This window comes from Nyctereutes procyonoides, unplaced genomic scaffold (genome assembly GCF_905146905.1).
Source record: "Nyctereutes procyonoides isolate TBG_1078 unplaced genomic scaffold, NYPRO_anot_genome, whole genome shotgun sequence".
In the NCBI taxonomy this organism is placed as follows: domain Eukaryota; kingdom Metazoa; phylum Chordata; class Mammalia; order Carnivora; family Canidae; genus Nyctereutes; species Nyctereutes procyonoides.
Window position 1 is genome coordinate 18,420,249 of NW_026575160.1, and position 20,567 is coordinate 18,440,815.

At 45.2% G+C, this 20,567-nt stretch overlaps 1 protein-coding gene across 3 annotated transcripts in view; it reads right to left on the reverse strand.

Moving 5' to 3' along the window:
* The window catches only part of PDE1C (phosphodiesterase 1C), a 488,089-nt gene that overhangs the window by 383,499 nt on the left and 84,023 nt on the right, over positions 1-20,567 (reverse strand). For all 3 annotated transcript variants that reach the window (XM_055314667.1, XM_055314668.1, XM_055314670.1), the window contains exon 2: positions 9,044-9,094. In XM_055314667.1, coding sequence (XP_055170642.1) covers positions 9,044-9,094 — 51 coding nt within the window. The remainder of the gene's footprint in view (positions 1-9,043; positions 9,095-20,567) is intronic.

Consider the following 20,567-nt stretch of genomic DNA (forward strand, 5'->3'; position numbering starts at 1 on the left):
GACTATCCTAGTCCATCTTTTGCTGGAACTAGAAACTTCATCCAAACTTTATTCAAAGGAGCATATATTGAGAGAGGAAAAGAGGAGGTGCTTGGCATACAATAGCCAACCCATGTCTTCCTTGCCCTCCCTGAGGTTACATTACACACAAAAAGATTTCTATTCATACTTTTAAGTTGTATAAGCTTGTACACATGTAGTAAGGACTAAATATTTGCTATTATCTCAATAAGCTGGACTACAATTCCCATGAAGGAAAAATAAATTAGTCTGCATTTAAAGGGAAAAAAAGTCTAAAGGAATAGAGGTGAAATGCTGAAGGGAAAGGTGTCAGTAGATAGCAATGCAATTAATGTGATGATCAAGCTGCTCTGTATGAGAAACTGGGAGGAGTGTCTTTCAATTCCTAAGAGGAAATGGGAAAACAGGGGAAAAAGTAGAGGAGTGTAGGCAAAGAAGGATCCAGGGGTGGTGGAACAGGAGCTACATGAGCAAAGTGGTCTTTAAAAAAAGTTTTGTTGGTGAGATGGATGAAAGGACTATTGAGAACAAAACTATGAATTAAAATTGTCTGCATGCAATTGCATATTATAATCTCTCATGGATCCCTAATCTTCACTCAAGGTCTGCTTTCACCAACAGCCTTTGGTTACTCCAAAAAAAGAGAAGGGGCTTTGTTCCACATCTGAGTCTATGTCCGAGCAGATCAGAAGACAGCTACAAGCAAATAGAAGGAAACAATCAATAGAGGTAGGAAATCAGGGCAAGGAGAATATTAGATCATCCCTAGTATTCACAGAAACATTGAGGAGTGCTCTGAAATTCCAAAGGTCACAAAATAGCAATTTGGGCCTATTTACCTAAATCTCAATGGACCTCCAGCTGACACCTGAGTTAGATATCATCCACAGGCTCCTAGAAGCTACTTAGAGTATCACCAGACAATCCACTGATGAACCAATGGCTAAGATATTGCGGACCAAGTGATATAGTGGTTATATTCAAAGACCCAAATATATACACTCAAAACAAGAAAATCAAAGTGAGTCTCAGTTCCCCAAACACACATGCTTCATTATGTGTCCTTCACTATGACTGTGACCATCAACCCCTTCCAGGCCAAGCTGAGTTTTCCCCACTAGACAGGTTCTTGCAGAGAGCTCATGACCCTCAACAGAAATGCTTTAAAGATTATCTGATTTTACAAGAGGTAGTGAGCTTTGGACTGGATTGTTTTAAGTTCTAGTCTATCTTGAAATTGTTCAAATGTAAGATAATGAATTGATGGATCTGTTTACTAAACCAAACAGGTTTGCTTGGCTGATAATGAATGGATTTGATGAAAGCGATGGAGAAAAAGGAGTAAGGTACAATGTGGAATCCCTTGTGGTCAGGCAGACAAATCTTGGGTTAACAAAAGTTGGGGAGTAACTGTCTATAGTTCTGAAACACAAATAAGTCATGACAAAAACTAGAGTTTGAGGACGACAGTACAGGTGATTTGGAGGTGCAAGCAAGAGGCAAGTGAGCCAGCCAGGCAGCTCTTATAATGATGTTATTGTGATGGGGAAAGGCCAAGAGTAGACAGGAGATGACCTTAGAAAGAGAAAAAGAGAATTATATTCAAGAGATGTTACAGGGCAATGCCAGTTGTAAGGGTTGAATTAAAGGGTATCATTAGACTATTTTCCTATAATCACTTTCAGTCATCCCCTACAATCCCTCCCAATTAAAATAAAATTAAATTAATAAGACACTATTCTTTGATAAGGGTAATTAACATTTGCATATATATAAACAAGTGTCTACAGAAAAATATATACATATATTATAAGTGTCTATAGAAAAATGCTAATTGTATTATTATTCTATGATCTATAAACAGGGTGCTTCACTGCTCCCTGGCTTCTGCCTCTACCCTCATCACAACCATCACAGCTAAAGCAGTGGTTTGGAAACTGGCCTACATAAGAATCACCAGTATTTTTTGATAGGACCCACCCCAGGAGTCTCTGATTCAGCAGATCTGGTAAGGGGTCCAAGTACTTGTATTTCTAACAAGTTCCAGGGACCCCACTTTGAGGACCACTGAGCTAGATTGCTACCCCTAAGCTCTTCATGCACAGAAATTCTAGGGCTGCCACTGTTGAAGATAAAGTTCCAGTTTCTGCTGTAACAAGTGGAAAATGAAGATGTTCAGTCATTAAATACCATTGAGGTTAGACCTAGAGCTCTATAGAGGATCTGAACTTTTTAGAAATAGTTAAGAGTTGTTTAAGACAAATCAGAAAGGGAGACCTAGGTGACTCAGCAGTTGAGAGTCTGCCTTCGGCTCAGGATGTGATCCTGGGGTCCTCAGATGGAGTCCCACATCAGGCTCCCCATAGGGAGCCTGCTTCTCCCTCTGCCTATGTCTCTGTCTGTGTCTCTCATGATAAAGAAATAAAATCTTAAAAAAAAAAAAAAAAACAATCAGAAAATCTCCAGATCTAGTTCCTGCCCTATCCTGGGCTCTGTAAATGGCTCTGGCTCATCCATACTACATGCCCCACCCCTGAAAGCACAGAATCAGCCACAGCCTAATAATCAGCTTAGGGCATTTCTCAGCCCTTCCTCCCACCCATTTTCTCTTTTCCTTATTTTCATCATCATGGTTCCATAACCCATCCAACTCCAACTCAAGCTCTTAATGCTTACAACAGACCCTCCTTGTGATGATAAGCAATTTCAAAAAGTTCTCTGGCTAGACTCCAGCACTCTGTTGGATATAATTTTGAGTTTGCCCTGGGGTTCCACAATAGGTATCATCATGTAATAGGTGCTGCCTCACCCTCTACCCCAATCCCAGAGCTCACCCTCACTGTACTGCCTCTGCCCATTCTCTACCCGGGGAAGGGGATCATTCACCCAGATTATGCACCCAGTACAAAAATAGCAGGGGACTCTCCTTTGGCTTTAAAATCCATCCACACAAATTATTCCAGCTCTTCAACAGGATAATCTGTTTTCAACGCTGCCTGGATTTTTACTTCCAAAAGCAAAAGAGGTCAAATGGGGCTCCATTTCCTTAACTGCTTTTGATCCCACTATTTTCTTTTCAACCATTGCTCACCTCCCAAGCATAAGCTCTTCCAAAGCCCTGGACTGTCTCCACAAAATTTCACTGCACTGAATGCCTGCCTGAGTCTCCTCGAGCTGAGATACACACCAAATTCTGGACTTCTGCTGCCATGCTGTGGCCACAGCTGAACACTGCATGCAGCCTTTATTTCCTAAAAGATTGTACCGCCCTTTTTTTAATTAATTTTTTTAAGATAACATTATCTTAGTTTCAGGTGTACAACATAATGATTCAATATTTGTATATATTGTGAAATTATCATCAAAAAAATCTAGCTAACATCTGTCACCATGCATACCTGCAAATTTTTTTTCTCGTGATGAGAACTTTTAAGATGCACTCTCTTAATTTTCAAATATCCAAGACAATATCATTAACAATTGTCACCATGCTACACATTGCATCCCCATTGCTTATTTATAACTGGAAGTTCATACTTTTGACTACCGTCTCCCAATTCACCCACTCCCCACATCCCATCCCCTATCTACTTCTGACAAATACCAATCTGTTCTGAGTTTGGTTTTTTTTTGGGGGGGGGGTAATTATTAACTCACATGGAAGTGAAATTATACAGTATTTCTCTTTCTCTGCCCAACTTATTTCACTTAGTATAATCACCATAGGATGGACCTTGAGGGTTTCTTTGTTTGTTTTAAGATTAGAAGTTACCTTCTTCTACCTGTTAACCTCCACTCACTCTCTAAGCCTCAGCTAATGCTGGTCTCCTCCAGGGGGACTCCCTTGAATCTACTTCACTCCAGGTCAGATGAGGTCTCCCCATCTGGTTCACGCGGCTCCTTGTAGCAACCTCTAGCATTTCCCTCCACACGCTGCACTGGAGCCGTTTACTTCTGCATCATCTGGTCAGACTGTGAGCTCTCTGAAGACAAAATTACTCATGTGTGTGTTTCTAGGGCTTGGCATGGAAAAGTCCTTAATTAAAATATGTAAAAAGAAGGAAGTAAGGAGGGAGGGAATGAAGAGGGAGAGAAGAGTGGGAGGAAGAAGGGAAGGAGGGAGGGGACAGGAAAGATGATAATATATGCAGTGACCATCACCCATACTTACTGAGCAGTGTGCAGACACCATGCTTCATATTATTTATCCTGGGTAATCAGGGCTATAGCCACCTCAGCTGCCCCAGCATCATCCAGTGACTGGCCCATTGGGGGCCTCCTGGACCCTGGTCCTTCCTATCACCCATGACCAATATTTGTTTTAACAGATCGGTGACCACGTCACATGTTTTTAAGTGTTTTAGCACTCACGCCTGCATGACATCACCCACAACCAATTTGGAAGCAAGCTCTAATAATGGCCTGGAATCCCGACGCAGAAGGTTTGGCTTGGATGGGTAAGTTACCAGGCTGAATTCACACAGAATTCAGCACTCCTGGACATAGAACCCAAGCCCCAGCCTAACCTAGAGCCTGTGTCCATAATGGCCTCTGAACACCCTGATAGGAGTGAGTCGGAGACCCTTGAGGACATACTCAGGAGTGGTTTCTGGAGTGTGCGTTCTGGCAGCAGGAGAGCCTGCCCCCACTTATGAAGTGAGGATGAGGGAGAAAAGTGGGGAATGGGGCTGGCAGGTACAAGTTTATGCTGTCTTCCCTAAACAAGTCTTTGCTCCTGCACCAGGCATGGTTAGTATAACTCAAGCAGGTGGGGTGGGGTTCCTGGCCTCTAGGAGCCTACTCTCTAATGGGGAGACTGACACACACATAAAACAGGCATCTCCAGGGAGGAGGACTCTTCCGGCTGGCACTGGAGGGCAGCCGTGTCAGCATCCCAGACGTCTGGACCAGCAGGGAACCCAGCCCCACAGCCAACTGACTTTATCCCAGAAGTCCTGGGATGTCAGGAGCTCCAACCCCGGGGGGGCCCAGGAGTTCCTCACCTCAAGGCCACCTCTTCATGGCACAGCTGTGGTCCCCAAAGGCCACACCTTTGGCTCTAAAACAAGGCTGAGTGCCAGTTGTGAAAACCTTTCAAAGACTTCCCAGAATCAGGGTACATTTCATGGGCCAGCACAAAGAACCCCCTGGGCTGCCTCTCTTTTGTCCCTTCTGTTTTACATATTGAGAATATATTTTCAGATGTCTGGGGAGAAAATTAAAAGGTCTGATATCAATCATTTTCATCATAGTAAGAATGAATCCCCGTGTCCTCACTCCAAAAGGAATTTGCATTTCAAGTCTTCAAGTGATTCACTTATTTCAGGGAATTCCTGGCATCAGTGAGCTGGTAAAATGGGACGTTTGAGGAAAGGTCTTCCTAATCCAAATGGAATCAACTTAGAGAAGGTCACTGCAGTGTAGATCCTCAAACCCTGCCCTGAGCTGAAGCTTGAGCATCTCTACTACCAAGCTGGCAGACCCCCAAATCCCTGAGCTACAGAGCTGGGAAATTCTCCAGCCCTCAGACCTGGGAACAGCCAGGATTTGAAGTTGGAAGACCTAGAATTCCATCAGTGTGCAATTCTTGATGTCTTCTCCCAACTTAGTAGTCCTCATTTGTAAAATAGAGACAGCATGAGGCTGATGTGAGCATCAGCTATCAGTTCTGCAGGCGGTACTGAGGTGAGGTGCTCTACAGGCTCATCACCCCTCAACCCTGGTGCTGATGCTGATGCTGTGTAAGTCCCCACACACAGGAGCTCCAGCCCCAGGACAGCTAGCCACATGACAGCTGCCATTCTAGACCATTTGTGGGTCCAAAGCCAATGTATCTTGGGCTCACACAGTACCTTATGATCAGGGTCACTCTCAATTCCTCATTCTCTTGGACATCATCATTCTTCTGTAGGTGTTGGAGGGGAAGATAATATTCTCCACTGTCTCTGAATCTCATGCCCCTCCCTCCCTCCCTCCCTCTCCTTTCTTCTCCTTCCTCACCTCCACTCTTAGAGGAATGACTTCCTGGTTACTCTCCATGCCCATGGCTGTTAAACAAATGCTCTGGTTAAGGTCAGGTTGATCAAAAGCCACTTCTAAGCATAAAATGATGGGCACAAGGTGATAAAAGGGCCCTGATAGGATCGAGGGACTTACAAGATTCACCCCGCAGTGTCCACTACCACTACTATTTGATGCCACATCAAGTGTCTCCAATCTAAAGGTGACAGTACCTGAGCTTGACCAGTGGACTCTGGTATTGATTTCTTTGAGGAAGGCTCAGTTCTGGGTAGTGGTGTCAACCACTAAGAGACAGGGGTTCCAAGAAGAAAGCCACGCACAGGTTGGTTATGTTGCAGAAGTGACTAGAATGAGGCCTGTGAGGCTAGTAAACCAGCTGGCCAAGGCGGAATCAGAAACCACCCCTTGGAAAAGCCAAATGTTTTCATGATTCCTACACTCTACTTCCCTTTTGTTCTCCTTTAGGATTTCTTGATATAATCAACACAGCTCATCTCTTGCAATATGGGGAAGCTGAGAAAAGTACACTGATTCAAGCACAGGCAAAATCTATAGAGAAATGAGAAGCATACTCCAGAAGTATCAGGAATCAGACTGTGAGACCCCCAAAGGGAATGAAACTCTGGGTATGATTTGGGAGGCCACAGGTCCAGCCCCTCCCTTCCGGCCCTGAGCTCTTTTCTGTAGACCACCCCACCCCCCATCTCAGTGGGTACAGTTTTCAAAGCATTTACAGCCTATGTTCTTGTTTCCCATCCCATCAGGCCTACATCCACACTGGGCAGTGCACAACATCAGGGCTCTATGTGTGTCTTCGTGGGTGCCAAAATTAGAGAATGTTGCAGAACCTCATCTTCTAGCCTCCAAAGAAAAGTCTGTCATCCAAATCCTTCCAATCTCCCCAAATTGAACATTTCATTCACACCATACCACAGCCTCAAGGTCATTTTCGATATAGTTAAATAAATAGAGTACCAATGAGACAATGCTACATTAAGAATTATTTTTTTCTACACAAGGTTCTGGGTTTATTCTCCATCATCTCCACCAAAAAAAAAGAAAATATTTTTTTTTCTTCTAAAGGCCACCTAATTTTCTCTCTCTAGTATTTGCTACAAAAAAAATTTAGGGGGGAAAACAATTTAGGAACTAATGGTACCATCCGACTCCCCCCTACCCAGGACATTGCACAGTCAAGAAATTCTTTTGCCTTTATTTTGGTTCTAGATCAGCCCAACTTCAGTGGTTTGCCACTAATTGCATTTAGCCTGTATATTTTGTTTCTCTCATGTCCTCACTTACCTGCTACGAATAAGCTTTCAAGTGACATATCCTTCCAACCCAGACACACAACTCAGAAGTTTTGTGAAAGTCATTTACAAGTGAAGTCACCTTCTTCTGCCTGGGAAGGGACCAGCTGCTCCAGCTTTCATTCTGACTTCATGGTGATGCCCCTTGTCCCATCCCCTTCCCAAATGTCGCAATGAGCATCAAAGCACCAGGCACTCCCGTAGAGGTGCACGGAGCACAATGCACACAGCGTGGTTGGGTTACCATTCCAGCTTATTAATTTGCCTGACTACTGCTCAGGAGATAAGAAACAAAGGAACTAAAAGCATATTCATCTCCTCATTGAGCTGTGGGACGAAATCCCTATTTTGGGAAGTAATGGCTCCAGGTAGGAGGGCCGTGAGAAGCGAGGGTTTTATTACACAGCTCCTAAAATGTGAGCACTTAATGCTTGTGCATTATCATGTATTATTACAGTTCTATAAAAACCATTTCTAGGAATCAATCCCAAAGTTTTGAAGCCTCCCCTAAAAGAGCTGGAAGGCATAATTCTAGAAGAAGGCCCTGTAAATAGAGAAATTATACTTTCTATTCTATGCATTAAGGCTTACTCTGGTGGAACCCACACTCAAGACTTGATCTGCCTTATTTGATCGACCTTCTGTAATAACAATGCAGTCACAGAGCACTTGTGTACCATGACTTCAAAAATAGGTAACTTTTTGTATAAAGGAGAAGATGGGTATGAATTCTCTATTTTTCAGATGGAAAAACTGAAGCCTAGAAAGCATCAGCAAAACTACTTTAAGCAAAAGGCAGCAAGTAGTGATAGTGCTGGAAAGAAAAATCCATCTATTTTGATGGACAGTTCACCATTTCTCTACTCTGTGGGGAGCATACCCACCCAGCCCTGCTCAACCTCTTGTATTTCTGCTCCCTTATTGGCATCTGGGTTTTCCTTCTAGGGAGAGCATTAATTGGCTGGTCACACTGGCACAGAAAACACTGAGGGCGTTTGGCTCCTATTCTCCCATTATGATCCAGACCTGGAGATGAAAGAGTCAAGAGAAATCGATGGGAAACTCCAAGGCCCTTAAGGGATCCCTGTGCCCAAGGAAAACAATTCAATCTTTCAATCTATCTGAGCTTCAAAATGTCACCTAAACGAGGTAAAGCCAGTGGAGGCAGCCCATAAAGCATCGCATGTGTGATGCTTTCACACATGTGTGGACCTTGGCAACTACAAGCATTTCATACACTCTTTGTCACACTATCTTCATAAAAAGCCCACCTCTACTGTGGGGCTCGCTGAGGGGATTCCCACTGAGCGGTTCTCGAACTCAAATGTGCACAGAAATCACCAGGGATTTGTCGCATTCAGATTCTGATTCCTTAAGCCTGGGGCTCTTCATTTCTAAAAATCCCCAGGTGATGTCAACTCTCCAGCTCCCAGGACCCCACTCAGAATAGCAAAACACTGGAGCATAGTTTGATGAATGACACACAGTTCTAAGGATTGAAAAGGCAATAGCAATGAATAGCTCATTCTCGATGGGGCTCAAATGAAATATTAACCTGTTGAAGATATCTCTTATATTACTCTTTTATTGACATTGTTTTACTGACACCTGGCAGCATTACAAAGGTGTACCATGCAGGCAAAAAGGCCTCTGAAGGAGCCCAGGAAAGGAGTGATACAAGTTCTACTCACGAGAGAAGCGGGCAAGTGGTCTGGCAGTCTTGTCTCCAGCTTCATTTGCAACTGGAAAAAAAAAGCAGACAATGCAATAAGAACAAAGCACATAGTCCACAGAATACCCTAACCTATAGCTAACCCTCTGGATGATTTGACATTAAACTATGTTTGAGGATCTTTGTAAGAGAATAAAAGCAACTTCACTCCCTCTCTTTCTGTATTTCCAGAGCTGTTCTCAATGTCTAAATTAGGGAAATGTCTTAATCATTTTGATGAGTACATCTGAATAAAGCTGGAGAGAACCTACACAATATATAGTTTACTATGCCTATAGGTATTCGTTGGCTTGTACCCACATCATAAGAGGGTATGGTGAATGCCTGAGTTCCAAGTCAGTGTATGTTCAAGCTTCCTCTTATCAGGCCATTAAATGCGCCCACCCCATAAATCCAGTCTGCTCAGATGGACAGGGGCAAAGCTAAGACAGGATTTCAGAAGACAACAACAAGGTTAGTTTTTATTAGGAGGATATTTAAATGTAGATACTAACAAGCAGGGTAGAGTCATAATGAATAGCCCTTATATTTATAAACACCATCTTTGGGATTCAAAATAGAAAAAAAAAACAAAACAAAATAGAGATCAATCATTAAGTAGAAACACAAGTGTCACTCATTTCAAATATCACTTTTAATGCCCATAACGATAACAGCTTGGTTTTTTGATATATTCATAGTAAACCGGCACAAATATTTGTGATCAACTTGAACAGAGCACCCAAAGCAATTAATCGGAAAAACCTGTTCACTTTAGCTTACAAAAAAAAAAAAAAAAAACCCAAAAACAAAAACAAAGGACCACTCACTACACAGGCAGAACAAAAGGTTTTGCTAGAGTAATCCTTAATGTAGGCAAGTTGCAAAAGCCAGATAAAAGAAATAACTACTTCATAAACATTACATCAATTTGCAAAGAATGGAAGGAGTAAAAAAAAAAAAAAAACCTTTCACCCTCTCACAAAGGTAATGACTTCACAATGGGCAGATTTTAAAAGTTAAAGGATCCAGTCTCCGTCTACCTTTACGTCATTTGCATTGCCCACTGTCTGCACTTTGTGAATCACAAACAAGATATTAAACAAAACGACCAGCAGAGGGAGGTGACACTGCATCCTGCTCCTGTTACCTCCCACACCCCAGCATTTCAAAAAGAAAAGAGGGCAAGAGAGGGAGGGAGAAGCCAGCCCTAGTTAGTATAGTATAGACATGAGTTTCCCTGACCTTGAGTTCAAATGATTTCCTCTTTAGACACCATCGGTCTCTAAAGAAAGAGCGCAAGGCTCCCCCCCCGCCTCAAAATACTTGCTGCAGAAACTGATGGGCTGCTGTTAAAGCAGGAAAATGAAGACCCCTGCCATTGCTGAAAACACCAGCAACCACTAAAATGTTCAACTCGGAGAGTGAACATTTTCCCTGTGGGAAGGAAGAGGAGCAGTGACAATACTGTCACCATTTTACAAGCAGCAGTGATTATTTCCTGGCCCAAGAGCTTTTTCCTCCTCTCCCTGCCACCCAAACCAAGGATGGGGACTGCTGACCCAGATCCAAGTTACACCAGGAGGGGCAGGAAGCAAGATCTAGGCCAGTGAAGTACCCAGAGAGTTGGCTCTACCCAGAAGGAATCTGAACTATGCCAGCGGTATTATTTTTCTAAACGCAGACCCAGTGCCACACTCCCTTACTTAAAGGTCTCCAGGGATGCGCCAACATTTACAAGACACAATCCAGCCAGCGTGACCTGGTATCCAACACCTGATCCCATCTATTCTTCTCAGCTCATTCTATTTGCCAGAGCGCCCTTCGGTCACATGCTCTAAACTGAATTCCCAAACCCACCCTACTCATCCTCTCTCCTCCTTACCCTTGTTCCTTCTGCTCCCTTCCCCAGACACCCCTCCCACTGCTTCTCCTACCAACTCCTATTCATCCTTTAAGATTCTCGGGTGAAGGGATCCCTGGGTGGCTCAGCAGTTTGGTGCCTGCCTTTGGCCGGGGGCATGATCCTGGAGACCCTGGATCGAGTCCCGTGTCGGGCTCCCGGCAAGGAGCCTGCTTCTCCCTCTGCCTGTGTCTCTGCTTCTCTCTCTATGTCTATCATAAAATAAATAAATCTTTAAAAAATATATTTTTAGAACTAAATCTAGTAGACTGAATCGATACTACTGCTACAGATGGCTTAGTAGACCAAGAACCTAAGTCCCAGGTATGTTGTTTGGCCCCACAATGTTCTAAAACATTTAAAAAGCAAGAGATTTTGGGGACGCCTGGATGGCCCAGTCAGTTAAACATCCAACTCTTGATTTTGGCTCAGGTCATGATCTCAGGGTCGTGAGATCAAGCCCCACTTCGGGCTCTGTGCCTACTGAAGAGTCTCTCTCGGGCAGCCCAGGTGGCTCAGTAGTTTAGCACGTCCTTCAGCCCAGGGTGTGATCCTGGAGACCCGGGATCGAGTCCCATGTCACGCTCCCTGCATGGAGCCTGCTTCTCCCTCTGCCTGTGTCTCTGCCTCTCTCTGTCATTCTCTCTCTCTCTCTCTCTGTCTCTCATGAATAAATAAGTAAAATATTTGGGGAAAAAAAGAGTCAAAGTCTAAAGAATGAAACTAAAACTCAACAGACACTAGCACTATGAAAAACGGTTATAGCCAAGCTTACTAAGCTCCCTCTGTCCCCAGCCCACAACCTACGCAGGTATGCTCCAGAGACTGCTCAGACATACTCAGGCTCCTTGACCAGCGCAAGAGCTCTCATATGCTGCTGTTTGCCCTTTATTTTTAAAAATATATATACAACAAATTTTAACAACAAAGGAGATGTTCCATTTATCAGATGCAATTAGACCTTGAATTTGGCAAAATCTCATTAAAAGGGTTATGACGATTTAAGGAAAATTATCCATATCATGTAGTTCGGCAAAACACAGAGACCATTATATACCATTTATTCCATCAACACTGAATTGTACATCTAGGCTGACAGACACAGAGAAACAAGTGGAACGATGTGTACCAGATATATTAGTAGTTATTTCTCCTGTATGCTGGCATTTGGGAAAATTTTTAACCTACTTTATACTTCTCTCCATAAACCCAATAGTTTATGATAATCATGTACTATGTTTATAATTAGGAAAAATGTTTTTATTAAAGGGGTAGAAAACAATTGACTATTATCTGATATACATTAAAAATTTAGATATTATGTGTGTATGTCTATTTATTCATTTATATCAATTGTTTTAGATTCAGATTCTAGAGTAGTCTTGGATCACAGAATCCAGGGGACTTTCCATCTCTAGTCCAAGAGGACTCCCTGTAAGACTCAAGAAACAAATCTTTCACTCTACTCTCCAAGGAGTTCCACTCTTTCTAGGTCAGGAATTTGCAGCCCTGGCCACACATTAGAATTACCTAGGGAACTTCTTAAAATCCTGATGCCTAGGCCACACCCCAGACCAATTAAACAGAGCCTTGGGGATAGGACCCAAGCATCAAACCTGTTAAGCTGCCAGGTGATTCCACTGAGCAGCTGAGAAGTACTGCTAGATGGTGTAACTTCATACATCTTTATCAAAGCAACATTCAGGAAGGAAGGTGTGGCTCAAATTCCTTCAAAAATAATTACCCCTATTCAGTTCTTCTTTTCAAGACGCTTTTGTTTTGTCATTAAAATCCTGAACAGGGACATGTCTCTGCTTTAAGAAAAAAAAAAATCAACTGTTAAAACTGCAAATATAAGTATGGGGCCCCATTAGTGAGCAATTCTTCAGACTGTGAAGGATTTTTTTTTTTTTTAAGGATTTCTTATAAAAAGGTTGCCTCCAACCTCCAACACATGTGCACTGAGCACCAACTATGAGCTCAGCACTAGGCAAGGCTCTGGCTGGACTTCAACAGATTTCACTCAGTCTTGACATACCAATAAATTAGGGAAGAAAGCTATGCCTTCCAATCTGGGTTTATCCCAGCCTGATGAGCTAGGGAATTGATTCGATGATGATGATGATGATGATGATGATCTAGATTCCTTGGTCCCAGCCCAGAAACACTAAATTAGAATCCTTGCAAGTGGGGACAGGAGTCTGGGTTTTAACCAATTGCCTCAGAAGCTACACTCACATGTGAAAAGCAGTGTTCTAAACAAAGTGTGCCCCTGATATGTCTGTTGTATTGCACACCCTCCACCGCCCACCCTCTTCCAATAAATAGCCAGAAGCAAATCTTAAAGGAAGATTTGCCATGGAGACCGGTGAGAGGGAGGCAGGAGAGACAGGAAGTTAACTCAGAACAATGAGCACCCCAACCCCAGGCAATGAAGGTGGTGGTGATGACCCTAAACTACAAACAACCCAGGCCATCAGGACAGGATGGGAGGGGTGGTCCAAACAGTTGTGGTGGTGACCTGGGCAGGTGCACACTGCTTTGTAACCAAACCTAGCACCAAAAACACTGCCACCCTTGTTTTGAAAGCTGTGGCACCTGGGTGAGGATAAACGCAGCTGGGGTGCTGGGTGCCAGGGCACACACACAGTAAGCAAGCAAGCTGGGAACAGAGCCTGGCCTCCTGAAAGGAAATCTGCCCAATGCACTGGCTGTCTGCTGCTTTGCCACAATCTCTGAGGCCAGCCCAGGGACCCTCTCAAGGTGAGGTCAGTCCTTTGAGAAGCCTGGTGGCTAGAAAGCCAGGCACAAGGGACTCCCAGAGAAGAGAGGCTTGGAATGAGGTTCTAGGCACCTTCCTAAGTTACTATAAAAGATGAACTCACAGCTGTTTGGCCTCACCTCACACTGCCGTCAGCTTGAGAAATCCCAAGCAACAGCAACTGGATGGATGCTGGGGAGAGAGACTCAGTCCAAGATCGTCATCTTTGCTTAGCTGTCACCTTCTAAGTAAGGCCTTCCATGACCATTCCATTACTAAGGTCACAATCCCCGACTCCCCATCTTCCTCTGCCCCCATTCCCCTTCCTTTCTCTATTCCTCCCCCCAGCACTGTCACCTTTCATATGCTCTGTACCTTATTCATTGGGCTCATTGCCTTTCTCCTTCCACTACAATGGGTTCTCTGGACCAGCACCAGGGAAGAAGGTCATGATCATGATCACATGATCATGGTGATGTGATCCAAACTCTGAGCATGGATTCTCTGTCAATGAAAGAACTACTACATCCACAGGGCCTAACCGCCTGGCACACAATATTTATCATATGAATCAATGACCAATCTTCTAACAATGTACCATGCAGAGTGCAATAGGGGCCAAGAACTGGAAGGAGAAGTGGAAGGGGACAGTGCAAGGACACTAGCACAGAGTGAGCACTTATATGTTCTGTAAGAACCAATTCGGCCTTTCAGAAATATTTATCAAGCACTGACTAAACTGTAGATACCAGGTAAGGCTGTGAACAACCAGTCCTGGCCCCTGCCTTCGCCCCCAGCAAGACTGCCATTCCCATTTGATAAATATTCAAGCCACTAGAATTCAGAAGGGTCAGGTACCTTTACTAAGACCACACAGTTGTGGGGCAAAACTCCAGTCCAAAGCTAGTTGTGCCTGGCTCCAAAGTCCATTTCCATTTAGCCTCTTTTGCTTTCCAAAAAGGGTAGGCAGAGAGGAGCCATGCTTCAGAGAGGGCTACATCCAGGTAAGGGTCTTATTGAGGCCTTCCCGTCTCCCTCACACCTCTAGGCCCCGTGAGAGCCACATACTGGCCTACTGAGAGTGGGGGAGGTCACCTGCCTAGGACCTCATACCTGCCACAAACCCAGAGACTGCCAGCAGAGAGGGATCCTTTTGTGAGGTGAGTGCTGGTGCCAGGACCCACAGCAATGGCATCCAGAATAGGGAGACAGACACTAAGTACAAAAGAGCTTCACTGCCTTGTTCATGCAAGAGCCCCAGCTACCAGCTGGCTCCCTAACCCTCCCACACCCTCCTTAGGTAGAAAATAGTGACAAGGGAATAGAAACAAGAATCAAATTCATGTTGGCATGAGAAGCACTACCACTCATAAAAAGAGCCTCGGGAGGCCTATTCTCTTTAACAGGTGAGGAAACTGACATTCCAAGAGATCGAGTGACTTGTCCAAGATCAGACCAGAGCCAAGCAGCAGAGTTGGAAACATCCTTTTCTCCAGCTCCGAGCCCAGCGTTCTCAGGAAGAGGGATGCGGTCAATCTCTTTAACTCCCGCATCGTGGTGTGTCCAGGGGGGCGTAAAGGGTCTGGCTTCCTTCTTCCCCACTGGGTGATAAATATCAATGCCTGACACCCCCAGGATCCACCTTAAGCACAAAAATGTGTAACTCTAATTAACAACGAAGGCTCACAAAAGTGCTGTGTGGAGGAGGCTTCTGATGCCGGGTCTGAGGTATTATCAAAGCCTGCGGTGGCTGGGGTGGGGGAGGCCGGAGGGCGACGTGGGAAAGTCCCTGACAGCTTGGATGGCACATCAAAGAATAGGGCCACAAAGTGTATAATTCACAAAGATAACTGAGTTAAACACTTATATAAAATATGTTATTTGGGGTTGCTTAAAATGAGAAGTGCTAGCTATATAATAACTAAGGGTCAGACTAGGCGCTGCTCATTTCTTACCTGATTTTATCTTCACAGCAACTCTCTGAGGATATTGCTATTATTTCCCCCATTTTCCAGATGTGGAAACTGAGTCTCTGAGACCTTAATTGCCTGAAACAACCAGGGAGCAGCAGATCTGGAAACTGAATCCAGCACTACCTTACTCCAGAGCCAGTGCTCTTAAACCCCGGTGCTCTCCCTCGCACTTCCAACACTGTCAGCACCTGAATGGTAGTACTATTTGCTGAGTCCTACTACTACCCAGGCCTGGTGGGGGAGGCCCTTTTCTCCCCTCAACTCAGCCTCAGGTTAGAAGCTCGCAGAGGAATGTACCCCTGCTCTTCTGTTCCTGAAACAGAACAGAGCTCTGCAATCCAGCTGGAATTTGTGTCCAAATGACATAAAAGACATCGCCACCCCTCAGCCTCTTCCTTTTCCCCCTTCTATATTCAGAGATGCTCAGCATCGCCTCATTATACCTTCCGGGCCAATTTGGCTGTCAAGTCGACTCTGAATCAAGTTCTTGCACAAAAGAAAATAAAACCAATTTGTAGTGATGACTCATCAGGGCTGATAATTTGAGAGTGGCAGGGATGGTGCACCTCGCAGGCCCTTCTCTCCTAGGGTAACAGCCAAACCCTTACAGAGGGCAGGGCTTGCCGGCCAGAAGGCAGCGTGGCTCACTGGCTCACTCGGCCCAGGGTGCGACGAAACACACAGAAGGGAAATCACACAAGCCTTTGCCAACCTGAGAAGACAGCTTGGGAAACATATTTCCTTTACTTTCTTTTTTTTAATTTGGAGGAATTTAGGTCATATGGGAAGACTCACGAAATGTATTTCTTTCTTCCCTGGTCCTGATTTTATATATTTGCTTATTTACCTCTATCCTACCTCATTCCACAAATTATGCTTTACTTTCTATTTTGCTGCATGTACCAATCCTTCTATGGAACAAAGTGGGATATTAATAAAAAAGTGAAATTTATTTATTTCGATCACGTCCTTGCTTCCATTTCCTGATCCTTCTTTCCAAGTTGTTGGTTTCAAACTGACTTTTCACGGCTTCCTGTGACTTAAACCAAACAATTGATTAACCTCTGTTGAGTCTCCCCTGCACCCAGTCTTTCTCGTCACTGTGCTGAATGCAAGGATGGACATTACCGGTGTCCTGGAGTCCAGCCGAGTCCCAAAGGTCAGGCACGGAGCTTCCTGACATGGATACTGGTAGAGTTGTTGCAATATGAATGTAATGCGGTACCTGGTATTTCTGTGGAAACCACCTGGCCAAGGTACCAGGCCCTGACCTCACAGAGCCTGGGGCCGACCTGGGGAAACATGATATTAATACATGACCTGATCCAAACTCTGTTGAATGCTAAATGAAAGATCCTTGTTCATAGAAGAACAAGAATCAGAACTGTATGGGATTAAAATCCAGGATCAAGCTGGCTGCTCAAACTGTTGGCTAATTACACTTCACTCCAGACAAGGCAAAGAAAAATACACGGAGAGGAGGAACACGAAAACCCTACATCATGCCAGGCACTCACAGGAACTTCACATCCATAATTTTCATTTAATTTTCACACCATCCCATGAGGTGAGTCTTATTACCCCTATTTATAGATGAGAGGACTGAAGCTTAGAAAAGGCAAGTAACTTGCCCAAATCAGGGCTAGTGAATGGCAATGCTGGGCTTGAAACCCAGTTCTGAGAACCCTTCTCTTCTCTGCAGGTGCCATGGCTGGAATGCATGTTAAAAGGTCCAACCCCACACATCCTGTTAGGATTCCCTACAACATCCCAGACATATGGATGGCATACTTCATACCTGAATCGCCCCTAGGGATGGGAGCACATACCCCTGGAGATAGGCCCCTTCACCTTTAACCCGTTCTACACCTTAGAGGGCTCTTCTTTGCAATGATGACATCTAAGGGCTCAATCAGCCTTTGATGACAACTGTCATAGCCTCAGCCCCTTGAGCCATCTCACCCCCACACTGTCACCCCCCCAGTTCCCTCCTCATTTGACAAAAAATAACTAGATGCCTTCTCCCACAAAAGTCAAGTCACTTAAATCAGGGCCAGAGGAAGAGAATATATGTGTTATTTTAAATACGCCTCAGCACCCCACTGCTTAACGACATTCACCTCCACAATGGTCTTCAGGCCAAGCCAAATCCTCAGCTTCTCAGAAGACAAAGGGCACCTGGGAACCATCTTCCAGACTATAATCTGGAGCTGTCCAAACGGACTGAGCACTTTCAGGAAGGCTGCTCTCTGAAGCACCCCACCTCAGATTCCACTGTGCATACAAATCACTTGAGGATCTTGTTAATATGCAGATTCTGTTTCAGTTGGTCAGGTGTGGGGCCCGAGACTCTGCATTTCCAACAAGCTCCCAGGTGATACTGATGGGGCTGGTCAAGGAGCCCCACTCTGAATGGCGAGGTGTTTTGTTTTGTTTTGTTTTTTTATTTTTATTTATTTATGATAGAGAGAGAGAGAGAGAGAGAGAGAGAGAGAGAGAGAGGCAGAGACACAGGCAGAGGGAGAAGCAGGCTCCATGCACCAGGAGCCCGACGTGGGATTCGATCCCAGGTCTCCAGGAACGCGCCCTGGGCCAAAGGCAGGCGCCAAACCGCTGCGCCACCCAGGGATCCCTGAATGGCGAGGTGTTAAAGGACGTAACCCACTCTGAAAAGGAGCAGCCAAGCACACTTTCTAAGAGCACTTTGGAAAGCCCCAGCATGGTTCTGAAAATGCACACTATGGAGTTTAACGTCCAATTCCCTTGGTTTCTTTTAGCAGTTTCGTCAGAAAGAACTGTTCACAGCAGGACTTTGAAACCTACCGCAGGACAGGTACTGAGAGTGTATGCATGTAAGAGGGAGAGTCTGAGCAGAGGGAGGGGGAAGCTCAGCCTCCTCCACCGGCACGACAAAGACCAGAGCTGAACTAGAAAATCACTCCCCATCCAGAGCACGCGGCCAGCAGGGAGGGCACAAAGCCCAAAACGAGCAAAGAGCTCCTCAGATCCAAGGTAAGAAGTCAACCTCCAGCCAGGACTCGCTGGAGCTGCTCCATTTTCATGCACGCTCCTTGCAGGACCTTGAGCTCATGAGAGCGAGCGTGCACACTCAGTTCCCGAGCTTGGCTCAGGCACACACAGCCAGCATTGCTCTGTCCAGCAGCATAGATCATCACGCCGTTACTGACTGGCTGCAGGCTGAGCAGAGTAAAGGCATCAAACAAATAAGACTAGGCACAGGTCACTGTACGCTTGGACAAGGAACTCAGATGTCCACTGGGTTGAGCTCCCCATAGCAGAGCCCACATCTGCCCAGGCGACTTCCCTCTGGGCTCGCGCAGGGTCTGCACACTAGGTGGCTGAATGGAGGGCTAGGAAGGAGTGGAGGAAGCCAGGCCAGGCCATGAAGCCACAGAGGACCTGGGGCAGAGACCAGCAGGAGGCTGGGAGCTCTCCTCCTCTGCAGACGCCAGAGCCCCATGGCCAACTAATTAAAGGCCGGCTCTTAGCTTGGCAATTTATATTCTCAGCTGGACGGATGTTTGGGAACCATTTGCGGGAGAAGGGTCATAAATTGGAGGCAGGTGTCCTAAGCTTGGCAAGCAAGTGTTTAAATTGAATTCCCTTGGGAAGAGTTCACCACAGTTGCATGGATCCCCGCTGCTCTCACCAGTCGGGCTTCATCCCAGCTGCCTACCTGAGACACGGGCATTAGGGCTCTCAAACTACACATGCCAGAGGAAAACTGTGTTTCTCCTACAAACTTCCTCTTCCCCACACATTTCCCATAAGTGCCACCACCATCCCTCACCCTCCTTTCCCCACCACAGGTGATCAGGACAAAAATATGTGAAGTTACCCCTATTTCCATTCCTTCCTTCATACCCATAGCTCTTCCGCCAATAAACCCTAGAGTACTTATTTCTAAAATATATCCTAATTCCTACCAGTCCTTCTAGCTCCTCTCCTAAAACTCTGATCCTTTGTTTCGATGACCCCAACATCATCCCAGGGTCTCTCCCTCCACTCTTGCCTCTTCTCTGCCTGCCATGAGTCCATCAGACTGCCTGGCTTCCCTGCTTAAATGCCTCCAATGCTTCTCATTGTGTTCAAACTGCTGCCTCCACATCCCTCCCTGATCTGACCTCATCTCCTCTTGTGCTAGTTGACTAAGCCATAGCTACCCAAGCCTCCTTTCTCGCTCCCAAAGCCACCAAACCTATTCCCATGTTAGTGTTTTTCCTGCTTGGAATGCTGTGCTACTAGTAACAAGGATTCCCATAGTATCGGTTCCCCTTCCAGGCCCTTCCAGGTGCCAGTTGAAGCATTTTACATGTGCTAACTCAACTCAGGCAGTTCTCTTCCCCACCCTCGGGGGTAGTGCTATAGTTATCCCCACTTATTAGATGATGTTCCTGAGGCAGAGAGAAGCTAGGTGACCTCCTCAAAGCCACACAGCTGGTAAATGGCAGAACCAGAGTCATCACTGTGCAGGCTAGTTCCAAGGCCTTGCTCTGAACCACTAAATACCCTGCTTCTTATAGATCTCATCCCTTGCACAGCAGCCTCTTCACCTTTCAGGTCTCAACCCAAATGGCATGGCCCCAGATCCTTCTCTGACCCTCATCCTCTCTCAGGCATCTGTCAGTATCTGGAATTAAAACACGTCTCCATCATAAAACACGTCTCCAGACACAAGAGGGTATAAGCTCCCTGAAGGCAGCTTCCAGCAGCCTTATTCTCTGTAGCCCCAGAACTCAGAGTAGTGCCTGGCACAAAGCTGCCTTGACAAATATGAACCAGTCCACTGCCTGGCTTATGTTCCTGCCAGGCCTTTGAAGGCATCTGGGTTTTCAATCTTCCATTT